Here is a 26,072-nt window from a genome sequence, read left to right on the forward strand (position 1 = left end):
TATTCAAATAATAGAACTACTTAGCTTCTCTGAGGGATTTATTATCCTCTTATAGTAAAAAGACTACTTATAAGAGATATTTACGCGTGTTTAGCTACTAATACCATCCTAAATCATCCTCTGGGTCCCGCTATATATCATCTGCGTCATAGATGTTCTCGATATCCGTCGACTTGGTACCGGGCTCGACAGGGGGTACATATCGGTCGCCCCGTTCAGCCACTCGGTCCGCGAGACCTCGAACCCTTGGTCCCAGCGCTCGGCAGCGGAACGGTCGGTGCGGTCCTCGCCTTCAACCATGGCCCAGAAGTCGGAAACGTAGTCGTCTTCGTCGTCGTCGACCGGCTCCCCAAAGTCCCGTCGGCCGGCGCCATTTGTGGCCGCATCCGCAGCTCGGCGGCCGGCAGCTGGATCGACTGCGACCACTTGAAGAAGTCGGTGGGGTCCCACTCGGCCTTGACCTCGCGCAGCCGCTCGGCGTTCCAGCCGTAGTAGGCGCGCTCGTACGCGTCCTTGGGAATGTCGTCGTCGGGGAAATTGATGAAGGCGGCGTGTCGCGAGATTGAGTGCACCCGCAGCTGGGCCTTGAAGCGCGCCAGGAACGCCCGCATCTCCCGCTCCAGCCACTTGTCCTCGAACGTGATCATGATGTACGCCTGGTACACCGCCGCCCGCCACCGGTACGCCGTCGACGCCCGTGGCAGATCGCTCGTCGCGCCGCCCGCGTGGATCAGCGACACGGAGCACTCGGCCTGGTCCGCATTGAACAGCTCGGCGAAATGGTCTAGCTCCTTGTGCAGGATGTTCACCACAGCATCTGTGGCCTCAGCGTTGCTGAGAGAAAAACCGGCATACAGGCGGAATTGCGTGCTGTTTTGTATTGTCCGCCTGGTTTCCTCGTTCCATTGTGCACTACCAAGGGAATGCGTTAGTATCGTTTTCTAAACCAATTATCGTTTTTTTTGTACTTACGTCAATGTCTCATGGAAAAAGCGAGTCGATTTCTCCGGCATACAACGTCGCTTGAGCTGTTCCTTTACGTCCTTCTGCTTAAGCGCTTCGTCGATATGCTTTCCAAAGTAGTCGCTATTGCCATCACAGTAGGAGATGAATCGTATCATGGTTCCCCGAGCGTCGTTTGATCTGCGAACCCAGGTAGAGTCAATGGTAATGCGATTGGGCCACGGGTATCGGTAGAACTGGCGCATTGTCTCCTTGAAATCTTCGCTCAGAGCCTCCTGGTCTTGCTTGCCGAGTGTGTTCCAGTCGTTGGGCCTGTGATACCAAAGATAGCGTCCGGCCGTCACGTTACCACAGTTTCCGTCCTCACCCATGTCCTTGAGCTGCTCGACCCGCAGCTTCCACTGAACGACGATGCCGAAGTTGCCGCCACCACCGCCGCGCACCGCCCAGAAAAGTTGGCCCTCGGGCGACTTCGGGTCGTCGGTCTCTCTGACGGTGATTATATCGCCGTCCGCCGTCACGAGGGTGATAGAGATGACCGAGTCGCAGCCCATGCCCATGGTGCGCGAGAAGGGGCCGAGACCGGCGCCCATCAAGAAACCGCTGACGCCCACCGTGGGACAGCGACCACCGTTCACGGCCCAGCCGTTGTGGCGGCCGTTGATGAGGCGCTTATAAACGTCGAGCCAGAGCGCGCCGCCCTCCACATAGATGACCCTATTGTTCATGTCCAGGGTCGTCCCCTTCAGCCGGTGCATGTCCAGATGGACGCCCGTGTGCGCCATCGAGTGACCGGCGTACGAGTGGCCGCCCGTCTTGATGATGAGGCCAATTTTGTTTTCCCGGCACAGCCTAACGACCGCGGCCACCTCCTCGGCCGATTCCGGCTGGACGACGCAGTCTGGCCGCGTGTACCGGTAGAGCAGGTTCGTCGACGCCACCGAGCGTTCGTACTCCAGTTCACCCGGATCGAACACCGGAATGCCGTTCGCTCGGCAGTGGCTTACAATTTCGGCCGCCGGGGACAAGGGAGTTCGGGTCACAGGCCCCTTCGTGGGCGTGGCGAGAAGTGATTCTCTGAGCGTACTGTTCATGATCTTTTGTTTCTTCCAACGATTTCCCGGCGTTACAGGTTGTACGGGTTTGGCTGGCGGCGCTTTACGTTTCGGGGGCGAAGATGGAGTCCCATTTGTGGGCCGTGGAGGCCGCGCAGGGGGAATCCGGAGGGCCTGAAGTACGGGTTCGTGACAGACGGGAAAAATACAGTCCACTCCATGGCTGGATCCGGGGGTTCACCCGTCCTACCATCAGGAAATATGTCTCCTGGGGACGACCCGAATAATCCGCGTGACGCTTTTCCTGGTCGAGACATTGTTTACTAAGTAATAGAATGTATTGATGTTAAGGTCTCTTCCTTTTAGAGTACTGCAATATATCACTTTCAACGTAACCACGGGAGTTTGAAGAATTTACTCGTAATCCCAGGACTCTTTGTTGTAGCCTAGAAACAATTCGAATAGAGATGACAAGGGAGTGAGCTTGATCTGAAAGAACTCAAGTAGATGCTACTGCCGCAACCGGGTAATCTTTTTGTGACGCTCTTGGAAGCGCCTAGCTATTGGCCTTCTCCTGTTATTGGAATTGACTACACCCTACATCTGTTTCCCAGTGTGTGCTTCAAGGTCACACCCGTAAATATCTTCCTTATAGGCATAGTAAATTTTTAACATGTTAACCCAAACTAGATTCGAGATGAATCCATTTTGCAAATATGATCAATATATATCCTATGTTGGTCTTTGTCTGAATCTTTGGCCCCTGGAATCTCTAGTAGAGGGCGCGGCCAGATAGGGGCTAGTAGAGGCTGAGCCACTAGCACAGCCACAGCTACGGAGTACAGCTGCACTGTCACAATTTAGGTTGCATAACGTTATGCATTAGGCTGATAAGAGATTTAAGGTTATCGCTAGTGCTGGAGCCGATAAGCCGCTTATCCAGATTATTCAGCTTCTGAGAAGGCGTGCAGGCAGTACGAGCATGACATTGTCGCCACTTCGGAAATCGCCATCAACAAATCATCAACTCAATTGCGCCCGTGTCGGTTGTTTTGATCGCAACCACCCCCATCACCCTACGACCACATCAACAAATACCTCAGCGGAATCGGAGCTTACGGAGAAATAACCAACCAAAATGCCGCCTCAAATCAAGCAGGACCTTAACCGGTCCGGCTGGGAGACTACCGACTTCCCGTCCGTGTGCGAGTCCTGCCTACCCGACAACCCATACGTCAAGATGCTGAAGGAGGACTACGGCGCCGAGTGCAAGCTCTGCACGCGCCCTTTTACCATCTTCAGCTGGAGCGGCGACCGCGCCCACGGCCGCAAGAAGCGCTGCAACATCTGCCTCACCTGCGCCCGCCTCAAGAACTGCTGCCAATGCTGCATGCTCGACCTGTCCTTCGGCCTGCCCATCGCCGTCCGCGACGCCGCCCTCAAGATGGTCGCCCCCGGCCCTGGCAGCGAGATCAACCGCGAGTACTTCGCCCAGAACATGGAGAAGGAGATTGAGGAGGGCCGGGGCGGCACCGAGGAGTACGAGAAGGCCGACGAGAAGGGGCGCGACCTGCTCCGCAAGCTGGCCGCCAGCAAACCCTACTTCCGCAAGGGACGCGCCATCGAAGACGGCTCGGCGACGGAAGCCGCCAGCGGTACCAGCGGCGGTAGCCCAGCTGTCGGCGCTGGCGTGGGCGGACCTGGACCGATCCGCACACACGATTCTCGGGCTGCCAAGGCAGCAGGCGCTGGTCCTCGAGGCGGCAAAGGCAACAACCGACGACCATTCCCCTCCGCGTCGCAATTACCCCCGGACCTAAAGACTGGCAACCGCCGGCCGACAAGTCTATCATGTCGCTTTTCGTGACTGGTATCGAAGACGACCTGCCCGAATACAAGCTTCGCGATTTCTTCAAGGTACACGGCAAGATCAAGAGTCTGGTTTGCAGTCACATGTCACATTGCGCATTCGTCAACTACGAAACTAGAGCTACAGCCGAGAAGGCCGCCGAGGCGTGTCAAGGGCGCGCTGTGATTGCGGGATGCCCTCTACGCGTACGCTGGAGTGTCCCGAGAGCGGTGGGCACCATGAACAAGGAGCAACGAGGCGAGATGATCCGGGACGGAAGAAGCGCGTTCTCGGACGTGAGGAAGGCGGGACAGCAGAAGGCCATCCAGGGTCGGCAGTCAGGTCTCCTGACACAGGGAGGTGAAGATGGCGCTCAACCACGGCCAGAAGAAAGCCTGGACGTTGTGGCTCCACCGCCAGGAGCTGACGATATCAACTACGCCAGTTTGGCAGGCAACTGATCGATAAGGCGAATGGAGATACCTGAAAGGTTAATGCGATAAAACATCATTTACATTGGCATAGCTGGCGTTTAGGTTCAAGGAAGGTCATCGGCGTGACCTGGTCCCAATTAATTCAATGGAATACCCAAACTCTTTCTCATTCCCTCCCACATTTCGACCATATCTCCATTCATTGGTAGTGGACTTCCTCGAGGCGTATAGACCTATAAAGTTTTCTCAACATGGACCATGGTTTCGGAGAAATCGTACTCGCTGAGTGAATTCACATATAACAAGACTTTTCCCCAAGATCATTCTGTCTGTGAAGCACTTCTAGAATCGTTAACCTTCCCAGAATCATCAATCTTCCCCCACCACATACACGGCATACACCCATCTGTTATCATGAGTATCCGCGACTCAACATACGACAGCCCCTTAGCTCCGTCTATTGCCAAACGACTCAAGACAAGCCATGCTGGCGATTCGTTCTTCCACGAGCCGATGGTAAGGGTGCAAGTGAAAGGCGATGCCATCAGACAGGGAACAGAACAGGGTGTTTCCGTTGGACCTCGAACCTGGTTCCTCCACCGGGCACCGCTCATAGACGAATCGGACTTTTTTCGCAGCAGGTTCCAAAATATGTCTCAACTCGAAAGCAGCAACGTTATCACCTTCCTAGAGAACACGACTGCCGATACTGTCGAGACTGTCAGCCACTGGCTCTATGCCAAGGCTCTTCACATCCCCGAACTCCGTCTGGATTCCCCATATCCCGTCGAGAGTGATGGCCTTCAGGACGAAACGTCTGACGACGATGAAGTCGATGACGGAAGTGTGGAAGAGCAAGGGAGCGTAGACGACGACGATGAAGATCTCCTGTCCGAACTTAAGATATTCTACCAAGTGAAAAAAGACTTAGAAAACGGCGACAACGGCAGCGTAAGTAGCAAGACCTTGGGACGACATTCTCCGACTCATTCTATCGCTTCTTACTTTTCTCTCCCCGACGATGACAACGATGACCCCGCCTCAGAGACGACAGCTGCTATGCCAACAACATGCCAGGTCACTGCTGCTGCCCCTGCCCCTGCCCCTGCCACTCTCTCGCACCCCTTCGACCGAGTGACGGCCCGCCTTCTGGACCTGTACATCTTCTCCCAAAACTACGCCCTCCCAACCCTTCGGCACGAAGTGCTCGACCTTTGGAAGCAGTTCCGCAACTTCCACCGCGTCCAGCACCCCCGGCAAAACATCCATGTCCTCCGCCAAGCATGTGACCACTTGACATTCCGCCTCCACTACGAGGAGGACCCGCTCTGGGTGTGGCTTACGACCGACGTCGTGCGCGCACTCGAGTTCGATCTCACCATTCCCAACTACGCCCCCGACACCGTCCCCGTGGCCGTCATCGACGACATGTGGAACGACGACCGGAACCAGCTGCCCCTGGAGTTTTGGCGCAGCGTCTTGAAGGAGAAACTCGCGGCCGACGCGAAGGTGCTCGCCTGGTCCGCCGGCCAGCTCCGCGATAACAGAGGCACGATCGGCCAGCTCATGGAAGATGTCAAACAGCTCGCGGACGAGACGGACTATTACAGAGAAAAGACGTCAGATGGCCGCATGGAGATCCAACGCCTCGAGTGCCAGGTGGCCATGCACGACGGCGAAGCGGACACTTACAAGGTGGAGATAGAGCGGCTCGCGGCTGAAGCAAGCGCCAACCGCCAAACCATCGAGGAGCTCAAAGGGCATCTGCTCTGGGAACACAAGAAGCATTTGGAATTTAGGGACAAACTCGAAGTGACCGAGCATCAGGTCCACGAGCTTGAGGTCAATTACGAATTCCTCCAGGGAGAGAACGCACAAATCAGGGTGCAATTAAATACGGAACAACAACAAATCTCGGACCTCCAGGTCCAGGCCGAGGCCGCGGCCAATGAGGACATTAAGAAGCTCAACCGTTTCGAGGAAAGCATCGACCAGCTCACAATAGAGCAATGCGATCTCCAGGACGAGAACGCGCAGCTCAGGGCGGAACTCGACGCGGAATGCCAGAGGGCTCAGGAACTCGCGGCCGAAGCCCGCGCCCGCGCCGCCGAGGAGGCCCGTCAGCTAGACGAACTCCAGCAGGGCATCGACCAGCTCATCGACGAACACAACCGACTCCGCGACGAGATCAGCGAGCTCCACACCGAAGCAACGGGAGACCGCGCGACAATCGAGGACCTCGAATTCCAGATTGCCAGCGACGGTGAACAGCTGGATCATTACGAGGCCGATTTCAAGGTCTACCAGTCCCAGATCATGGAGCTGGAGGCACTAGTCAACTCGTCGCGGCAGACGATCGAGCGGCTCAAGGCCGAGGCGTGTCGCAACGACGAGAGCTACCAGCGCCTCGAGTGGAAGGCGGCGATGGAAAGCGACACGGTCCGGCACCTGATTGAGATGCGGGAGCGGCTGGAGCAGAAGCTGGAGAAGGCGACTGGGGAGACCCGGCAGGCGATGGAGCGGCTCGAATCACGCGCTGCGGAGGACCGCGAGACGATCTGGGTCCTCGAGGCGCAGCTGGACGCGGCTGCCGAAGAGCGATGGCAGATGGAGCGGGAGCGCGCGCGGTTGGCTGCCGATCTTGAGGAGTACAAGCTTCGGGATGACTACTCGCTGCGGGGAAATGATGACGATGACGATGATGATGAAGACGAACAGGAGCAGGTTGATTACTATTGGGTGGATAGATATCCATGGTAGAGGCCACCTATCCGGTACAAAATGTGATAAAAGAACGTGCTGTCTGTGGTAGCATACAGGGGTCGTATATTACAATAACATCTTTTTAGCTCAGTCTAGTAATATAGAAACTACCATTACCTTTTCGTCCATGGCTTGGCCAGTTTCGTGACTTCCGCATTCAAATCAGACCCGAGTCCGCGATAAGCGCCTTCATTCATCAGGTAGCTATTGAAGCTTAATAATGATGAACATTCACACAGGGGCTTTCCTCCAATCTGATACATGCTATGGGAAAATAAAGTTAGGGATTTTGCAGGCTTGCATGGCTGCGACGTTGTTGCCTAAACGGCCCGTTCCGAGCAGGCTTTTGTGAGTTCTGTCAAGGCAACTCTGGCAAGGCACCCCAGACATGCTTTTATCTACAATTTATTGCTGCCGTACAATCACGAACCGTGTTTCCACGCCTGCTAGAGTCGGCTTCAGCAAAAGCGCCTTCTCCCTGTCCTCCAATGGAAGACCACTCTCATTTCAGCTGGGCATTCCGGCTTTTAAGCGCCGCCTGCGACTTGCATGTAGATGCAGTACTTCTGACCAGTCACAGTAGCAATTGATCGGGGTATCTGAAATGATCTCCAAAGTCGGTGAGGCTTTCCGTTCATCTTATCATCCTCTTATTACCATAATACATACACCCAAGGCAACTACCATTTTGCATAACCAGCATCCATACTCATTTCTCTTTGTTACCTCTTTCTGTCCAGGAACCTATTCAAACATGGAAGTATTGGCGTTCCGCCCAGCCAGGCCTGGTGGCCCTTTATATACCAGAGAGTTTGTCCTCTGCTCTCTGTGCCGTAATGTCTCAGCCGAGGCTGTGGCATCAACTGATGGATTCAAATGGCACGCAAAAGGCACCTTCTTACGTGAGTCCGCGAGCCGTTGCACCCTGTGCAGATACGTCGACGACGGCTGGCGCAAAGTCCCAGCCCAATACGACGGAAAACCCTCTTCGAGCACTTTCGACGATGCACACAGTCTGCTCAATATCCAGAATATGCGTATCAATGTTATGCCAGGCGATCCTGGTCCACAACATGGCCTTGAGTTGAAGATACTCTGTGAGTCTTTTGGGCGCGAGCGGATTATACCAGTACCAGAGGTGTTTCTACTTGTATCCTCAGGTAAATACAACCCACCCCGTACCAAATGTCACACCTTAGTACTGACTTGTTTATCCACAGACAGTCCACTGTCCACGCATGGATTTCCGGTGATCAACAAGAATCTGACGAACACAAACTCGGCGGAGACTTTCGATTTCATCAGGAATTGCCTTTCTGAATGTGCCTCATCGCATGATTGCACTAGCCCCTGGTTGGGAAGCACCACAGGGGAATGGGCCAAATGTTTCGCCTGCCAGATTACTCGATATGACACCATCTCCCGACATACCTTCTACTGGAGAAAACACGATACGCCTTGTCGAGGTCGGAGACACCAGCCCCGAGTACATCACACTTAGCCACTGTTGGGGCAAGACGATTGATAGCGGACACATTACCACGACGTCGAATATCAACTCTCGGAAATCCAGCATCATTGTCAACGACCTCCCGCTGAACTTCCGTCACGCGATCCAAATCACACGACGGCTTCAAGTTCGATACCTTTGGATTGACTCACTCTGCATCATCCAAGATTCAGCAGAAGACTGGCGAACCGAGTCTGTCAAGATGGGGGCCATCTACCAAGGGTCCTTCCTCACCATCTCGGCAAACATGGGCGGCGATAGTACATGCGGCTGTTTCAATCATAAAAGCGAAACTCGAGATCAAATCCCACGTTTCAAATTCGGTGGGGAGCAGCTTATCGAGATCACCACACAGAACGAAGAAGATAAAGCCACCACTGTCTACTTCCTCAAGCAAGGCACATTTATCACGCCCTACCCACTGGATTCATCACCCCCTATCTGAACGAGGTTGGATCTACCAGGAACGCATACTCTCTTCTCGAACGCTTCACTTCACCCCTACTCAATTGCTCTGGGAATGCAGGCGTATGTATAGGATGGAGGACTTGATGCCCACACCTTACAGTGACGACACTAGCCCTACCACGTCGGCCCTGCTGAGCAAGACCTATATCGGAAGTGTCGATAACCTGGTAGACGTCTGGCACGGTGAGATTGTCTGGGGAGACTATAGCAAACGGAGTTTCACCAAACCGGAAGACAAGTTGATTGCCATTGCCGGTGTGGCGCAGATAATACAGCAACACCTTGGCTGCGACTATGTGGTTGGTCTTTGGGAGGACTACCTAGCTCATGGGCTTGCGTTCTGGCTAACTGGATCCAGAAATCTGGGACCGGAACCACGTAGGCCAACCTGGGCCTGGTCTTCTCACGACAAAGGAGTCATGTGGTGGGGCGTGAACAGCAACTTTACGCCTGATCAACACTTTCAACTCGTAGAAAAAGCACTCGAGTACTCAGGCGACGATTCGAACCCTTTCAATCCGGTCCTCGGAGGCTCAATCACGATTGAGGCCGTCTCAGTTTCTTTCACAATCACACATCAGCCGGCTTCGGACTTTTCCCCTTTGGAGCTCAGCATGGGTGAATTGGAGGGAAAATGCAGAATCGACTACCCATGGCGGTTTAGGGGAACAGGAAAGTTTCCTCAGCGACTAGAGGCCATTCTTCTGGGGCATACCAACGTGGAGGCCATGTCATTTCTTCTTGTGGTGGAATCGGATCAAGACCACAAGGCACATCGGCGTATTGGCTACGCGCACATCTATTTCCCCAGTCAACAAGAGAGGGATGCTTACTGGCTGGCCAATAGCCAAGTAAAACAAAGATGGCGACTATATTGAGAGTTGTTGTACCGTAAGAACCGGACCGACGCTGGTTCACGTTGACGCCTGACAATTTCCCGCTTCTTATGGACTCTATCTAGCTACACCATCCGTTACCACCGTTCAATTCTATTTAAGCATCTCTGGCAATAGAACTTCATTGAACTCCCAAATGATAGTCTGGAAGTGACTTGAAAACGCCGCGCCCGTCCACCATGTAGATCGATGACCCTGTAAGGCATACAACTTCTGCATGAAACCATCTCTATGCTCTTGAGCCGGCACGCGAAGATGCATGGGTCCATGGTCTGAGAGGGCTACCACCTCCAACGGTTGCTTCTCTGAAGTGGTGGAAGGCAAGATGTCGTTCACAATCAGCCGATCCAGTGAGGTCTGCAGCAGACCCTTCGCATCAGCATAGTTGAAGTCCTTGGTTCCGATCACGAGTGACCGGAATACCCTGCTCTCTAGACCACCCGCCGTGTTGTCTTGCAGTTCGAACTTGTCTAGGAATGGTACTCGTGGCGTCTCGAGGTAGTTGGAGGGTGCGACTGCCACGGGAAAGTTGTCTACGCTGGTGTTGCCCGCCACCAGCGACGGATGGCGGACGAGCGTCGCCCATTCGTGCACGTATTCGAATTTGGAGAAGATACTTCTCTCATGAGGATCGAGATCGAAAGGTCGCATAGCCTCCTCACCAACCGGTCGGATGGCCATGAGCAGCTTGCCGGCTTGGATGGTGGTCTCCTGTCCAGTCTTTTGGTTCTTGACCGTCAAGATGACTCCATTGGCCGGTGTGCGGACTGACCGAACAACTCTCGTCCCGTACAGAATGGACTCGTCGCCAATCTCGCGGGCTATGGCATCGTAGACGTCTTGGTTACGGTGCGACGCAGCGATGAAGCCGCCCTGACGTCCGAGCATCGAGCGCGCCATCTGGGCCCCGAACCCCTGCATCACCGTCAGCGTCAGCTCGTCTGCCTGGCGGCCGATGCCAAACCCGGTGGCGGCGTAGATCTGCGGGACGGCGTCCTCGATGCCGTGGCGCGTGACGAAGTCGCCGAAGCGCAGGAGGAGGTCCGCGGGGATGGCGTCGCCGGCCGGGAAGTGCCAGTACCCGGGGACGATCATGTCCTCGTACTTCTCGCAGAGGGCGGCGTACTTCTCCATGGCCGCCTTCGCGGCCGCGCTGGGAGGCGACACATAGCCCGGCACGGGCTTCCCGGTGGTGAAGTCGACGTACTTGGTCGGAGCGCGGACGCGTGCTGGCGGGGCGGTGGAGACGTTCAGGCGCTTGAAGAGCGCCGAGGCGCCGGCGTAGTCGATGAAGGAGAATACGCCGAAGTCCATGGACTTGTCAGAGCCGGGGGCGTGTAGCTGTCCACATTGCCACCCTAAAAGTGAAGTCGTCAGTCGACGTCCATGCGAAAGGATGGGGACGGACGTGGGACTGACTAGGATGTCTTCCTGCTCGATCAGCACAATGCTATGGCCCATATCTTTGAGACGCAACGCTGCATGAGCCCCCCGGCACCGCCACCAATTATGGCAACATCAGTCTTGAGGACTTGACTTGTGGGTGGTCCTATGGAGGTGGTAGGACTGGCTAGTAGAGCCACTAGGCTCAGGAACATCGAACGATATTGTGGCATTGTGAACGGCCCGCTGAATACGACGGATACAATCGTGGCACAGATACCAAAGTGTATTGAGATGGGGTTGATAAGGGATGTGACTAGGTCGGAATATATAGTGTATCTAAAGCCCCAGGGAGTTCACTGGGATACACGCTCGCCAGCAAGCGGACATAAGCCCCGAGAGAAACACCAGCAAAAGGATCCGGCACGCCTAGACGTTCTATCTCAGCTCCGATAGCCATTGTCTGTGTTTTCATGGCGTAGTACGGCGTATATGTATGTCAGCATCGGCGTGCTGTGTTACTGGTTGGGATATGCGGGTGCTTACACGACAACCAATAGCAAAATTTTCTCCGGACTAGTAGTGTAAATCGACACTGGTCTAGAACCACCCTGGCGACTTACATGCCCGAATAAGGGCCAACTACTGCACTCTACAGGCCGTCCCTGTTTAAGCGAGCCAATGTGCATGTTTACCATAACCGCGAGGTTGCGATCTCGTTGCTACCCAGAACGTTGCATTGCAATCAGAGATTCGCAATCTATTTCACTTTCTAGAGTTGATCTATACACCCAGATCAGACTGACAACTTGGAACAGGCCTAACGGTCTTCTATTGCCGTGGGAAGGCGTACACGTTCGTTACTTAATTCCATCCGCTCTCTGCGTTGGCCCAATTGCATTGTTCATGTGTCGATTCACTGAGTAGGGTATATAATCCAAGCCCAAACATGTAGTCAACAAATATTCAACGGTCTATCCGTGATGAAATCCGGCATCTCCACCTTTTATCCTCCTTCTCTCCTCAAACCTTTTCCTCCTTAATTGGAACCCCTTTTCCGCTGAACATCTCCACCATCGGCCGGGGCGAATCCTCGGTAAAGAACATATCGATCATCTGCACCCCGCGCTTGATCAGTCCCGCGCCCCGCTCGAACATCTCCGTCTCGTACTCGCGCACCGCCCGGTCCAACGCCTCGTCGCCCTCCAGCCCGTCGTGCGCCGCGATCTTGTCGGCCAGGTACAGCGCGTCCGTCATGGCGTAGTTGGCGCCCTCGCCGCTGGGGGCCCGAGGTGCGCCGCGTCGCCGACGAGCGTGAGGCCCGGCACGTGGTCCCAGGCCACGGACGCGGGCGGCACGTGGTACAGCGGCCAGGGCCGGAAGTCGGTCGAGTGGCGGATGTAGTCGCGGAACTCGGCGGCCCACGCGGCCCCGAAGAAGCGCTCCGACAGCACCAGCGTCCGCATGGCGTCCGTGTCGCCGAAGTCGACTCGCCCATCCGTCGAGAAGTCGGCCGGCACCCGCGCCCCCGAGTAGACCCGGTACGAGCCGTCGCCCAGGTTCTGCATCGTGATCAGCTTGTTGGGCCCGCCCACGATCAGCATGCCCTTGCCGACGCGCGCTTGGACCGCGGCGTGCACGGGGTTGTCCGGGTTGATGCGCGACTCGATGTAGTGGACGCCGCAGTATTGTGGCGCGACGGGGTTGATCTGAACATGATTGTTAGTCATCTAGAGCTCATGGATCAAACAGCAAATTACGTGAAGTTTGTGAGAGGGTGATAAGGGGGACGTGGAAGGGCTTCGTACCAGCGCTTTCACTTTACTCCAAGCCCCATCCGCACCAACAACAAGTTTGAAGCCCGAAGCCGTAGTTCCGTCCGCAAACTCGAGCACAGTCAACCCCTCGGCGTCCTTGGTCACCTGCTTGAGCGCATGCCCCCACCGGATCTTTTCCGCAGGGAGGGCGTCGAGGTAAATCTTGCGCAGATCGCCCCTATCGATCTCGGGAAGTCGCTGCCGCGCTCGTGGTCGATGTACTGGGTGCCGTGGTAGTCCCAGAGCTTGAACGTGGCAGCGTCGTAGCGCGCGTACTTCTCAAACTCCTTCAGGAGGCCGCCCTCGATGATAGCGCGCTGGCCCGTCGCCGCGTGTATGTCGAGGGTGCCGCCCGCGCGCGGCTGGCCCAGAGTCGTGATGCCTTCGACCGTCGCCGCGTCGCGCTCGTAGATGATGTACGAAACGCCCCGGCACTCGAGGAGGCGGGCCAGGGCGAGGCCCGAGGGGCCGGCGCCGATGATGGCTATGGCTGGGGTTGTGGCCATGATGTCGTCTGAGAATGAGTATGGCAGTAGTGAATCACAGTTGTAAGAGGTGGTTATTTGAATAAGGGGCTTATATAGGGAAGTATATTGTGATTGGTATATTAAAGCGTTCATAGACTTGACGCTTGACTTATATATTTGAGACAGGCTGTTGTATACAGCCAAATAGGGGCCCCCATTGCCGCCTACCACCACTAGTTCTTCGGGTAGTGCATCAGCCCGTCTTATGGCTAGTGCTGTTCGGGATTTCCCAAGTCCCGAACCAGACCACCTGCACCGGACAATCCTGATCGAATCACAGACCTCTTGAAACTCGAGAGCTGAAATCGCACTTTTTATGATCTGCGACACAATTTACTTGATTGACTCACAATATTCAGCTGGCGATCTGCTGCTCATAGGCTTGCATCGAACAGGGCTGACCGACAAATGGCAGGGCCTTTAGCGCTGACACTGTTTAGCAGGCAACTATCTATTGTAAACACCGAAATACCCGAAAGCCCGAAGAGCAACCAGTAAGTTCATTTTGTTCTTTATTCATTCGGTCTAATTTCTACATCACTTTCTTCTCCCTTGCATTCAAACAAGGATACTTGGCATTTGCTCCTCCTTGCAGCGTCGTGGAGTTGCCGACAGATAGTCCGTCAACCCTCCCTCTTCAGGTCAGACAATCCTCCGTCGCACTCGCCCATGCAAACGCGCCATACTTTCCAATGGCCTGCTTCATACAGGAATGTCTTCGAGACTCTATTCCTTATATATCAAGCGTGATAGATCCAATATCAAGATTACCTATCCGCGCCACACACTCTCGAGGCACATTCGTAATCGTGCCCACTTCCCTGTCTCCGAACAAGCAATTTCCTGCCTGATGGCCTACCCTGCCGCTTAGATGAGTAAGTTAGAGTGTGTAATTCATGTGCGTAGCATTCGGAATCACATCCTCCTCCTCAGCGGCCAGCTTCTGCGCAAATGACGAGCGCTTACGCAGCGCCGCGCCGTTCCAGTAGATGGCCATGGCGGAGACGACGAGCACGCAGCTAATGCCGGCAAGCGCCGTGTTGGCGAACTGGAGGCCGTTCTTGGGGTACGCGTTCCGAAAGTGGTCGTAGAAGGGCATCGCCGCCCAGGTCAGGATGCCGGCCAGGACGTCGCGGGCGAAGCCGTTGCCGCCGGTGGCGGAGGCGGAGTAGGGCCCGTATGCGGCGACCTGGAATCACACAGGTTAATAAGAACGTAGAACGTGTGGTTGTTCCTGAGAACCTAAATAGTGAAGATGGGGGTGATGTTGGATTGACTTGCCATATAATCAATGGTCGCCTGATAGATGGCAAAGTTGGCAATCCCGATGACGGCAGAGCCAGCGATGGGTCCCATCCAGTGGGAGGAGCTCGTACTCGTCCAGGCGAAGATGGCCAATCCGATCGGCAGACAGGGTGCGGTGTACATGAGCCACCAGAGACGAGCCTCGAACTTGGCGTAGTCACTTTCGGGATGTTGTATCTCCATCTTCTGCTGGCGCTTAATGGCGGGGAAGAAGCTGAGGTAGGCGACAAGATACCCCAGACCGATAGCAACGAAGGTGAGGCCGATCTGCCACGAGTTGAAGCCCCACACCTCGTACACAAGACCAAACGACTGGAAGCCCATAAAGATGAGCGCATCGCTGAAACCCGACAGGAGGGACAGGACGGCCACGATGGGCTCCGTGACGAACATCTTGAAGGGCCGCAGCCAAAGGGTCGTCATCTCGGCCGGGGCCAGGATCTCCTTCCAGGTCTTCTGCTCGTTGGGGCCCCAGCAGTTGAGGCTGCGGCTCTTGCGCAGGCGCTTAGCGTGGGCGCCGAGACGGTAAGTGACGCGGGTCTCGTCGACGAGGAAGAAGTGCAGGGCCTGGACGGCGACGCCGGCGATGAGCTGCAGCCAGATGGTCCAGCGCCAGTGCAGGTAGTACTCGACGAAGCCGCCGACGATGGGGCCGAAGATAGACCCGCCCACCGACGACAGCACCACGAACAGCACCGCGTACTGCTGGTCGTCGGCGTGGTACATGTCGGCTACGATGCCCAGCGTCACGCTGCCGCCCGCCGAGAACAGCCCGCCCAGGCACCGGAACGCCAGCACCGTCGCGAAGTTGCGCGCGATCCCCACAAAGATGCAGCAGAAGTTGACCAGGCCGAGCGATATCTGCAGGACGGGCCAGCGGCCCAACTCTTCCGACCACGGGGCCCAGCTGTACGTTCGGTCCAGTGTCAGTCACGGACTGGAAGATGATGAGGCAGGGAAAGAATGCTCAAGAACTTACAGTTCACATCCGAAACCGTACAGTACCAAGAAGGCACCCGCGCCTGCGCGAGCCGTCTGCTCCGTGATGCCGAACTCTTCGGCCATGCCCTTCTGTCCGTTGGCGTAGAGCGACGTGTTGAAGTTCATGGAGCACTGGACTAGGAAGACGACGATCAGGATCCGCCATTTTTTCGACGTGCTGAAGACGTAGGCCGAGCAATGGGGATGGTCCCTCTCGACGAGGATATACGGCGAATCATCCGGTGGTGACGATATGTTGGAAGGAACTTGAGACGACTGAAGCTCCTTTTCTTCCACGGTAGCCTCGTGTTCGGATCCGCTGTTTACCTTCGTCACGCGCGATGTTGGGCCATTGTTTCGGCTCAGTGACGTTATCCTGTTATCTTGGCTTTCGGGCGCCATGGTTCGCTGTACGCAAGCAAGGTAGGGCGGTAGATAAGGCGGGCTGGGATGACTCAGGAGACGCGCGTTAGCAACGGGGAAGAGAGATAAGAGGGAATGGTTCGGGTTGGATTCCCGGGGAACATCTCCAGTTTTGTAAGTCGGTTCCTGCAAGCTCAACGTCAAGATACGAGTGCAGGTCACGCACACTGAGATTATGCACGCGGGTACGTCAAAGCCATCAGGGTATGCGGGTGGCTGTCATGGGAGGGGCCGAATCGAACGCAGCCCCGAAGTCTAATCGACGAGGGGTTTCCCATCATGGAATCCTCCTCGTTGCCGGAGTCTCGAAAGGTATCTGTGATCGTGTGGTAGACTGCGCAGCTGTGTAATTTCTTACTGATTAGGTCGGGTCATCCGATTCCTTGTAGCATGATGAAATGCATCATGAACATCGACATTTCGGGATGCAATAGCAACTCCTATGGAATGGGATGAGCACGCTAAAACTTACAGCCAGCCCTACCGGAGCCTTGTTCCTGAGTTTTCCTTTTGAGTTATTTCAAGCAATTAACCATGTACGCACAGACTTGGTCGTAAAAATGATACGATGTTGAAATATGGACAGATGAACTTTAAGACTTTTAGTGCAGGGAAGACCTGGGGTCCCCAGACTTTCTCCAGGTACAGGCCCCGGGTTTTGAACCTGCTTCGATTCCGAGCAGCTGAAAAAGAAACTCCCATTCCGCACTGACAGCGGCTCGGACGGCAGGAGGTTACATGGCTCTGACGATGGCCTGTCGCCACCAGGCGTTACCTCGTCTTGCAGGTCATGCAGGCAGTACCTTGACGTGCTTCGTGCCATTCGGCCGTTCCGACAACTCAAATAATATGTCGCGAACATGCATGGAATCCTTATCTTCCCAGGTTGAGCTTGATCCATAGTCCGAATAGGGGCAACGTCCGGGACCAAGATGCTTCATTTCGTAGCAAAGCTTTTCATGTAATAACAGAACGGGTCATGTTGTGTGGATTCAACTTGCACATCGTCTAGAAATTGCTAGAATTAAGGCTTGGCTGAGTGTTCTTCAGAAGGTTTGCCAAGATATCGAAAAATGGCAATTATTTGCTATGGGCTAATTGACGAAATCGATGTCCAGAACTGGGTAGAAGCCTGTATTAGGTCGTATTCAATGATCAATATCGTAGGGGTTGGGAACGATCAGAGCAAGCAGGTCAATCGGTTTGCCTACAAGGTAGCAGCTACTCCGACCACTGGCCAACCAGCCCCTCTTGAGGTAGTCAATGGTCGTCGTGCGGTTGCGATTTCTCGAAGAACCCCTTGGGCTTTTTCCAATGGACGATGGAAGACAGACTGTTACGACTATTTCCATACCAAAGATCATGATTAAATATGATGGTTTTGTAATAGGTTTCGGCCTTCCCGATATTGATGATTGACACGTAACTGGTGAGTGGTTGGTGGTAGTAATATGTACTGATTAAATACAGATAAAAGCGCTCTGCGGACCATGACCGGAATGTGCGCTCCCACGTCGAGGCAGTGCATTCTGCTATTCCTATCGGCGAAAGTCTTTACTTGGGTAATTTTGCCATGTAGGAGACTATTGCTTCTAGTGGTGATACAAAAATTGCCATTCAAAACAACGATAATTGTATCGTATAGCCTTGCCATTGAGATGTATCACGCGCTCCGACATTTTTCAGCTTCTGTCGATAGAGTCCCATTGGCGACAGAGCATGGACCCCAAGAGAGTTGCTTTAAATAGGGTTTAAGCATTTATCTAGCTCAGATGGTGAAGTCGCAAGGTTTCTTATTGCTGGGGAAATTCGGCCCATAACATCTTAGTTGGTACTGGGTGTGTCCCAATGTCAGTTGGCCAATAGGGACGTCCCGCTCGGCTGGTGGGAAATATAATTAGTTCATTGAAATCAGAGAGACTTGTCCACCTACTTTGTTATCGTCTGTCGGCTTTAAGGGATTAGGAAAGCGGCCATCTTGATCGAGCTATCGGACTCTAAGCACCAATATCACCCCAGCCTGGTTAGAATCGCATTGCCATGAGATTAAAGAAAGTATGCTGGACTGCAAGCCAGAGAGAACAAAGCCGCACGTTAGACCAGAGTTATAACCTCTCCTACCAGCCACTCCTAGCCTATCTCAAATGGGTGCCCTCTGCTCTCCCGGTGGGAATGACCGGAGTGGCGGGGGGGCGTGCTCCTCTTCCGCTTCTGCACGTAACGCCGTACCCCCGGACTCCACTATCTCTCTTGACAGCGCCTCGTACGGCAACGACCTGCTACCGGCCTCTGCCCTGCCTTCTTGGCGAGTGTCTGTTGATACCTCTTTCATTGTGTCGTCGTCGTTGTTGTCACCACCGGATTTCATGGTAGTGACTGCTCGAAGCTTGCGGCGGTACGACTTAATCAGCCAGGCCAAAACACCGATGACACCAAGTGCTAGCACGCCCACACCTACACCGATACCTAATGATGCCCGTCTAGATAGGCCTGCTTCTAGTGGAGTGGAAGAGTTCGAACCGCCGCTCCTGTCATCCCCGGTTGTGCCGTTCGTGCCGTTACACGAGAGGTAGCCGATGATTCCCGCATTGTTCATATGGACAAGCCTGGAGCAATCGAAGTCGGGATTCCAAGCTTCTATCTTTACCTCGGCCGCTCTATTCAGGCGCGGGAACAGGGCAGGATTGATAGTACTGTTTCTCGCGTTAGCTGGTAGCCGCATGGCATGAGTACCTTCCACATACGTGTTCATCTTGCCATTGATGTGGATGAAATCCGCATCCTCCAAAGCGGAAAAGTCGCCGGGTACCGTGGAGTTTGGGTTGTTCAGGATGTGAAGTCTCTTGACCCCCGTCAAGCTGCTGAAGGACATTTCTGGGATGCCCGAGTTCTTGGTAATGTTCAAATCCCCACCCACCCGGTATAGTGCTGGGAATATCATGGGGTGGTGATAGATGTTCACTGTTAAGAGCTCTTGCTGGCGAGGGTCGTTATCCCAGGGCCCGATGACCATAGAGCTTTCCACGACGAGATTGGGATGTTTCTTGGCGTCAAGCCCAGCCACGTATACTGGTACAATATCGACGGATGCGTTTCCAAGTCGCAACCCATATACGTTCTGCAAACTCTCAAACCGAGCATAAGCAGTGATCTCCCCAGGGTTCGCTATCGCGAGATCGTCGACCTTGTTAAGCTTATCGAAAGAAACACCACTGTTAATTATCTGCAGGCGCCCGGCGCTGGTCATGTTTGGAAAGATGGCCCCGCCGACGTCTTCCAGTTCGATAATGAACGCATCAGAAGCATTAAACTTAATGAGGTCATTACCAGGCCGGTCGAGTGTAGGGCCGAGTTTAGGGGCTCTGTGGATGCTTATTCTGTTTGCTGGCCCGCTCCAGTGGCCAAGGTCGAGGGAAGTGAGGACCGGTGCGTCAATGATGTCCAACATGTCGAAAGACACAAGGTCTGGAAAATCAATGCTCTGGAGCGCGGGATTGCATTCAAGCTTCAAATAGCTAAATGATGTCACGTTTGGAAAGGTTAGGCTCCCACTGACGCCTTCGACCAGCACACCATATTCCTTTGGTGGATATCCTGCATGGCCAGAAAGGGGGAATATAACCTTGCTGATATCAGTCTGAAAACTCAGCGTTAGTTTCACTTGGTAACATTGCAGCTGGGTTCCTTGGAGCTGACCTTTGAGGTGATGGTGACATTGTAAGAATCATGGTCACTAGGGGGGTGCATTTGGGTGCTTGGTCGCTGGATTGCGCACCACTGCTAGAAGCTTGCAACGTTCCCATCAGGTATCTCGCAGGTCGAGGTTGTGCTGCTGGTCCACTATACAAGTTTCGTATGTTTAGAAAAACGGCCTCCGAGTAGAATGTGAAGTTGGGAGATGAAGAAACGAAGGGGAAAGACCTTTGCTGCGTGTTATAGCTTAGGTAGTGCGCTGTATCTGCAGACTTTCGCCTCCGAAGCAGACTTACCCACCCTGATAAAGGGGATTACCTTACGAAGGTGTCCTTGTTTATGCATAGCACCAATAAGGTATAAGGCGCCAAGCTTCGGTGTTGGGGGCTGAATATTGGAGGCTGCATTTGCGCCGTGGTAAAGTGAGCAAGGATAGTAGTATGGGATTTGGCTTACCTGGATACAGCGCTACATCGCCCCTGGACAGGGCTGAATGTAGAATTAGACCGAAATTGTACTTGGGGGCGGATGGGGTCCATGGCTAATAGGTGTCCTATAGGAAAAGGATAATAGAGAGAAGAGAGAAAGAGACAGCCAGGGGGTATAAGGCTTCACTGTTGAATTTAATATCTGTTAATATATATTCATTCATATTTTATCGTACACTCCTTGGCGCACAGTATGCAAGTCGCCAAGCCGTATGATTCCGATGGGCACCGAGACACCATAACGTACCTGTATGCACACGATGGGCTGTATCTAACTTGGGATGAGACAACGCAAGTGATGGAGACGCGGCGCACGTCGCAATTAATGGGAAATTTCTGGAAACGAAGGGTGCTAATTGGTGTATATTTTCTTATCACAGTACGCGACATGCTGCAACTGTGTTGGGAGGTCAAAACCGTGACATCCAGACGGGTTCCATCCAATAAGCCAATTAACGAAATGGTTCAGGCAGATCATCATAGTGTGCCGCCTGCTCGAGTACGGCCAGGTGCGACCGGCGTTCCGGGTGCCCAACACATGCGACGTCATACTGAAAGGGCTGCATCCAAGGGCTTGATTTCACGGCTACATAGCCGGCTTCCTCTTGGCCCTCCAGTCGCCCGAACTGGGCCGCTCCTACGCGCGCTACGTCCGGCGGCTGACGGCATCTCGGACCCCCCACCCCCCAACCCCCAAGCCACTCCTGAAGGGGTGCAGCGGCGACTTCGACGCAAACACCTTCTGCGCCCCTAAAGCGCCGACCTTCGTGGGGGAAAGGGGCATGGGTTCGACAGAGGTGGCTTCTCGGACATTTCGCTCCTCAGCGGGCGGCTGCTATGCGAGTTTTACGGGGCCAAGATATATTGGCGGATGGATTTTCTGGGTGGCATCACCGACACGTTCACACCTAGGGACGCGAAGCAGTTTGGTGACGTTCGCGACATTCAGCTGGTCGTCTCAGCGATCTGCAAGCTCGTGATGCGACCGGCGCGGCTCCACGCCCTGCGCGATACCGTGGGCCGCGACATCCGCGACCGGGACTTCCGGGCTTGGATCTGCTGCTAGAACGGGCAACATGATAAGGCGACGAGGCTACTCGATGAGTTTCGGAACAGGGTCTGGCGCGCGCCTACCCGGAGAACCCGGAAGGTGTGATATCCTTCTATGACACGCGCGCGGCTGGCGCAGAGCGTCGAGAGGCGGTCGACGGAGCAGGTGGTGGAGACGGCAACGGCGCTGATCGAACTGCTGAAGGCGAAGTACGGGCTTGCTGACTACCGTACCATTAATTCCCAGGCGGACTTGGTGGCCTGTCTGCGCAAGTGCGATGGCGGCGACCGGGCCGATAAATTGTTACACGAGATCAACAAAGGGCTGGACGCCGTCGAGGAGAGGATGAATGCCATGCATCTCTCTTCCTCATCCAGGCAAGCGTGATGGGTACATTTCGTAGACCACATCTTGTATAATGTAGTTTCCAAAGTTGTGATAAGGTAGTTGCACTGGCTGTCCATACCAGTCCAATAGTTGACTTGTCGAGCACCGGGTATCGACTCTCAAGCGACGAACCTTGAACAATAGAATGGGCTACTGCCCTCCCAATATTGGTGTATGAAAGGAGTCGTAGATAGGTTGAGATAGTACACTTTAAGGGTATCGTGGCATATATACAAGGCATTTCTGCCAGTTCTTTTACAGTTGTTTGGTTCGTACTCCGCGGGATCAACAGCTGCCACAAGTCTTGCCTGTGCCTGCAGTCACCTTGACCGTCTTTCCTCCAGCCATCTTGACCGTATCGTTGTCGCCTCGCTCAACGTGCTCGTGTATCCGTAGCTCTGGGATCATGTGTCAGCATTTGCCATCCTCACCAAACCAATCTAGACTGTCCGACATACTGTAAGTGTCGCCTTCTCTCTTTCCTTGTACCACGTTCTGCTTTAGGATGGTCGCAACGTCTTGGGCGTGTTGGAATTCTTCGGCATACTTGGGGTCTGAGGGCTTCAACTCGGCGTGTTGGCGGAAGCCCATGCGAATCTGGTTTTGGGCGGCCTGGAGGATCGGTTGGTCGCCTGTTGAATAAGGATCAGACTTAGTCTCTATTCGTACAGTTGGGGCTAGAAGGGACCATACCTTGGAAGGCGATTCTCGCAGATCGCATGAGATTTCTGTACGCTGTAACTGCCGCCATTGTGTAGATTGACAGTCGATTATGGTATGGATGGCTGAGTCTGCAAGTATTCTCTCAGTCGGTTCTGCAGCAGCGGCGACAGCTCAATCCCACCATGCGATTCAATGCGACAGCGGGCGCCGGAAACTAGAAAACATGTGTGGCTTAGGTCCACTGGCCGCTGTGGCTGGTAGATTCCCGGCTGTTTATGGTAGTTGCCCCACCAAAGCTCGAAAAGAACGGAATGTTCCTAGGGCCGATTGAGAAAAAATGCAGACCCAGGACAGAAAAAAAGTCAGGCAGGAGCCCCACGCCAATTGGATTAAAGACAGCGCCTATCTTCCGCCGCAGCCCACTGTTGCATCTTTTCGATCTGTCTGACAACAACAGCCAGTATCACCACAAGGTTAATAATCGAATATGGCGTCCCCTACCAAGGTCGAGAGGCCTCTTCCCGCCCTCCCCGAGGGCTGGTCTGCCGAGAAGGACTTCAAGCCCGTCGGCAAGACTACCGGCTCTACCCAGCGCACCATTGAGCCTGTTGGCCCTCACTTCCTGGCCCATGCCCGCCGTGCCCGCCACAAGCGCACCTTCTCCGAGGATGACCGCATCCAGGCCCAGGAGAAGGCCAAGAACGTCGAGGAGAACGACGACAGCGATGTCAGCGAGCCTGAGGACCCCATGATGCTTCAGCGTGAGGCCAAGGACTGGAAGGTACGTTTTGTCATATGCGCACACTCTCTTCCCCTCACCCAATCTCAAAACTAATATATATCCCGCCTCCAGTCGCAAGATCATTACCAAGTCCTGGGTCTGTCCAAGTACCGCTTCAAGGCCACCGAGGACCAGATCAAGCGTGCCCACCGCAAGAAGGTCCTGAAGCACCACCCCGATAAGAAGGCCGCCTCCGGTGCCACCGAGGACGACAACTTCTTCAAGTGCATCCAGAAAGCCACCGAGGTTCTGCTTGACCCCGTCAAGCGTCGCCAATTCGACTCCGTCGACGAGAAGGCCGACGTCGAGCCTCCTTCCAAGAAGGACGCTCAGAAGAACTACCTCAAGGCCTGGGGCAAGGTCTTCAAGGCCGAGGCCCGCTTCAGCAAGATCCCCAACGTGCCCATGCTGGGCGGCGACGACGCCACCAAGCCCGAGGTCGACGAGTTCTACAACTTCTGGTACAACTTCGACTCGTGGAGGACGTTCGAGTACCTCGATGAGGATGTGCCCGATGACAACGAAAACCGTGACCACAAGCGCCACATGGAGCGTAAGAACGCCAACGCCCGCAAGAAGAAGAAGGCCGACGACAACGCCCGCCTCCGCAAGCTGCTCGACGAGTGCGCCGCCGGTGATGAGCGTATCAAGCGCTTCCGCAAGGAGGCCAACGCCGCCAAGAACAAGAAGAAGGCCGATAAGGAGGCCGCTGAGCTCAAGGCCAAGGAGGATGCCCGCTTGAAGAAGGAGGCTGAGGAGAAGGCCGCTAAGGAGGCCGAGGAGAAGGCCAAGACGGACCGCGAGGCCAACAAGAAGGCCAAGGAGGCCGCCAAGACCGCCGTCAAGAAGAACAAGCGTGTGCTTAAGGGCTCCGTCAAGGACGCCAACTACTTCGCGTCCGGCGGCGAGGCCAGCGCTGACCAAGTCAACGCCGTCCTCAACGATGTCGAGACCGTCCAGGGCAAGGTCGACCCCGAGGAGATTGCGGCCCTGGCCGGCAAGCTCAACGGCCTCAAGGTCGCTGACGAGATCAAGGGCGTCTGGGCCGAGGAGGTCAAGCGCCTGGTCGATGCTGGCAAGCTCAAGGATGGTGACATCAAGACTATGGTTTAAAATGGACTGATGATATGACACGTTTATGAAGACCGGAACGCACGCTTTAGTAGGATTGGCTCAGGGCGTACGGGCGGGTAGACTTTGGCTTCCGCAATGTAGACACGATAGATTATGATTTATCCAGCGATGTTGGGATGGTAAAACTTTCATGCTTCTCATAGCGTGATCATGCAATTGTGGAATGTGTTTCGATGTCTCAGGAATCTACCTCTTCATGCTCGAGCTCATCTTCGAGGCTGAAGTCTTGCCAAGTGTTGAGGTTCACGAGTTTAGAGTCAGCGCTGCCTTAAGAAGAGCCTGAAAAGGGGCACCAGGTGTTTCAACACTGCTGTCTGGCTGATCCTTAACAGGTCCTGGGAGCCCCTGTTGACGTGCCCCCTGGCTGTTCAAGCGTATTTTGAGGACTTGAAATGACTCGCCGCCGTGTTGATTCAGACGGTCGATGGTCCCCAATGGAAGAAACATGGAACATTCTGAAAAGACCAATGTTATGGATCCATTGTGCTCAATAGCAATTGTATCCATTTTGGTCTACCACATGTTCTGGTACGAGTGAGAATCTTTTCGCTGTACAGAATTAAGAAATTATAAGCAGATATACGCAAATTTACTTTTCTGTGATTTGTTCGTAGTTAGCTAGCATGAGCCATCGCGGAATAGAGGACCACATAGCTATCTATGGGAAAAAGGATTCGAGGTTGCTACTCCGAGCCTTCGAATACAGTAAGTAGACACGTCCCGAGGATTATCGCGTTGAGGACTATCAAATGATCTGATAACGATCCAGTAACCTCAACGCAACGAACAGATTGGTGGCGTATCCTGGCCTACAGCACGATAACTTCCTCATCCTGGGACTTCCCATGCACAGGGAAATTGCGACCCTTAGTTTTTCCTGCTATCACCATATCGATTGTACCCAGTACCTCGTCCGACACATATTCTTCTAGGGGCTTCTGACTGTGCCGGATGACGATAGCAGCAAACAAGAGTATTTATCGCACAACACCAGAAGAGAGACAAACGAGTTTATCCTGTGCTATGAGTGTAACGGCCCCATGATACCTCATAAGCTCAAGGCTGGCTGGCATCAAGCTCTAGTCTTATCGTGCCACCAGACCGGATGAGATAGATATCCGGAGATCGGCGTCCAGCTGGGGGTTTGATCGGAAGACACTTCAGTGATATCGTCTTACCCTCTCGTACGACCGTGGAGGGTTGCATTGTTGCGTGCTATAGACTCTGATCTAAATCAGGTGTGATTATTCGAGTTCAAGATTTGCCACCTCGAATACTGAACGAGGATTAACATTGAAATTGCATTCTTCCGCCCAGGTACAAGATAAATAAGCCTTCGTATCTTGTGCGTATATCTACCAATAGCACGCTACCATTTGGTTAACCATAAGAGGTAGGAGGCTCTGCCTTGGTCGAAAGTGCGGCTCCAGCCTTATTTCATTTTCCCGGGTTTCTTTTCTTTTTGCTCCTGAATCGTGGGGCCAAGTCGGCCCTACAAAAC

The 26,072-nt window shown here is 54.2% G+C and overlaps 13 protein-coding genes across 13 annotated transcripts; 7 read left to right on the forward strand and 6 right to left on the reverse strand.

The window, feature by feature from the left end:
• Positions 1 to 215: 215 nt before the first annotated feature.
• PG998_012212 (berberine family protein) lies at positions 216 to 2,057 on the reverse strand (the record flags this gene model as incomplete). The annotated part of the gene is made up of 2 exons (XM_066879028.1): positions 216 to 912; positions 973 to 2,057. 2 exons carry the CDS (start codon positions 2,055 to 2,057, stop codon positions 216 to 218), a joined length of 1,782 nt encoding a protein of 593 aa, XP_066725412.1.
• A 1,099-nt stretch (positions 2,058 to 3,156) lies between these two features.
• On the forward strand, positions 3,157 to 4,328 carry PG998_012213 (RNA recognition domain-containing protein; the record flags this gene model as incomplete). Its single annotated transcript, XM_066879029.1, has 2 exons — positions 3,157 to 3,769; positions 3,841 to 4,328. 2 exons carry the CDS (start codon positions 3,157 to 3,159, stop codon positions 4,326 to 4,328), a joined length of 1,101 nt encoding a protein of 366 aa, XP_066725413.1.
• Positions 4,329 to 4,715: 387 nt separating this feature from the next.
• Positions 4,716 to 7,061, forward strand: PG998_012214 (uncharacterized protein; the record flags this gene model as incomplete). Its single annotated transcript, XM_066879030.1, has 1 exon — positions 4,716 to 7,061. The coding sequence occupies one exon, from the start codon at positions 4,716 to 4,718 to the stop codon at positions 7,059 to 7,061; it is 2,346 nt and encodes a 781-aa protein (XP_066725414.1).
• A 1,412-nt stretch (positions 7,062 to 8,473) lies between these two features.
• PG998_012215 (uncharacterized protein) lies at positions 8,474 to 9,019 on the forward strand (the record flags this gene model as incomplete). The annotated part of the gene is made up of 1 exon (XM_066879031.1): positions 8,474 to 9,019. One exon carries the CDS (start codon positions 8,474 to 8,476, stop codon positions 9,017 to 9,019), a length of 546 nt encoding a protein of 181 aa, XP_066725415.1.
• Positions 9,020 to 9,113: 94 nt separating this feature from the next.
• Positions 9,114 to 9,920, forward strand: PG998_012216 (heterokaryon incompatibility protein-domain-containing protein; the record flags this gene model as incomplete). The annotated part of the gene is made up of 1 exon (XM_066879032.1): positions 9,114 to 9,920. The coding sequence occupies one exon, from the start codon at positions 9,114 to 9,116 to the stop codon at positions 9,918 to 9,920; it is 807 nt and encodes a 268-aa protein (XP_066725416.1).
• A 111-nt stretch (positions 9,921 to 10,031) lies between these two features.
• PG998_012217 (amine oxidase) lies at positions 10,032 to 11,399 on the reverse strand (the record flags this gene model as incomplete). The annotated part of the gene is made up of 1 exon (XM_066879033.1): positions 10,032 to 11,399. One exon carries the CDS (start codon positions 11,397 to 11,399, stop codon positions 10,032 to 10,034), a length of 1,368 nt encoding a protein of 455 aa, XP_066725417.1.
• A 945-nt stretch (positions 11,400 to 12,344) lies between these two features.
• On the reverse strand, positions 12,345 to 13,644 carry PG998_012218 (monooxygenase; the record flags this gene model as incomplete). Its single annotated transcript, XM_066879034.1, has 4 exons — positions 12,345 to 12,593; positions 12,632 to 13,030; positions 13,130 to 13,316; positions 13,361 to 13,644. The coding sequence occupies 4 exons, from the start codon at positions 13,642 to 13,644 to the stop codon at positions 12,345 to 12,347; spliced, it is 1,119 nt and encodes a 372-aa protein (XP_066725418.1).
• A 901-nt stretch (positions 13,645 to 14,545) lies between these two features.
• Positions 14,546 to 16,353, reverse strand: PG998_012219 (uncharacterized protein; the record flags this gene model as incomplete). Its single annotated transcript, XM_066879035.1, has 3 exons — positions 14,546 to 14,854; positions 14,947 to 15,877; positions 15,950 to 16,353. The coding sequence occupies 3 exons, from the start codon at positions 16,351 to 16,353 to the stop codon at positions 14,546 to 14,548; spliced, it is 1,644 nt and encodes a 547-aa protein (XP_066725419.1).
• Positions 16,354 to 18,514: 2,161 nt separating this feature from the next.
• On the reverse strand, positions 18,515 to 19,822 carry PG998_012220 (uncharacterized protein; the record flags this gene model as incomplete). Its single annotated transcript, XM_066879036.1, has 1 exon — positions 18,515 to 19,822. The coding sequence occupies one exon, from the start codon at positions 19,820 to 19,822 to the stop codon at positions 18,515 to 18,517; it is 1,308 nt and encodes a 435-aa protein (XP_066725420.1).
• A 1,604-nt stretch (positions 19,823 to 21,426) lies between these two features.
• PG998_012221 (uncharacterized protein) lies at positions 21,427 to 21,621 on the forward strand (the record flags this gene model as incomplete). Its single annotated transcript, XM_066879037.1, has 1 exon — positions 21,427 to 21,621. One exon carries the CDS (start codon positions 21,427 to 21,429, stop codon positions 21,619 to 21,621), a length of 195 nt encoding a protein of 64 aa, XP_066725421.1.
• Positions 21,622 to 21,720: 99 nt separating this feature from the next.
• On the forward strand, positions 21,721 to 21,993 carry PG998_012222 (uncharacterized protein; the record flags this gene model as incomplete). The annotated part of the gene is made up of 1 exon (XM_066879038.1): positions 21,721 to 21,993. One exon carries the CDS (start codon positions 21,721 to 21,723, stop codon positions 21,991 to 21,993), a length of 273 nt encoding a protein of 90 aa, XP_066725422.1.
• Positions 21,994 to 22,278: 285 nt separating this feature from the next.
• Positions 22,279 to 22,744, reverse strand: PG998_012223 (uncharacterized protein; the record flags this gene model as incomplete). Its single annotated transcript, XM_066879039.1, has 3 exons — positions 22,279 to 22,391; positions 22,452 to 22,625; positions 22,687 to 22,744. 3 exons carry the CDS (start codon positions 22,742 to 22,744, stop codon positions 22,279 to 22,281), a joined length of 345 nt encoding a protein of 114 aa, XP_066725423.1.
• A 399-nt stretch (positions 22,745 to 23,143) lies between these two features.
• Positions 23,144 to 24,550, forward strand: PG998_012224 (putative zuotin; the record flags this gene model as incomplete). Its single annotated transcript, XM_066879040.1, has 2 exons — positions 23,144 to 23,437; positions 23,510 to 24,550. The coding sequence occupies 2 exons, from the start codon at positions 23,144 to 23,146 to the stop codon at positions 24,548 to 24,550; spliced, it is 1,335 nt and encodes a 444-aa protein (XP_066725424.1).
• Positions 24,551 to 26,072: the final 1,522 nt, after the last annotated feature.

Source organism: Apiospora kogelbergensis (assembly GCF_038363985.1).
Source record: "Apiospora kogelbergensis strain CBS 113332 chromosome Unknown utg000008l_segment0_segment0, whole genome shotgun sequence".
Taxonomy (NCBI): Eukaryota; Fungi; Ascomycota; class Sordariomycetes; order Amphisphaeriales; family Apiosporaceae; genus Apiospora; species Apiospora kogelbergensis.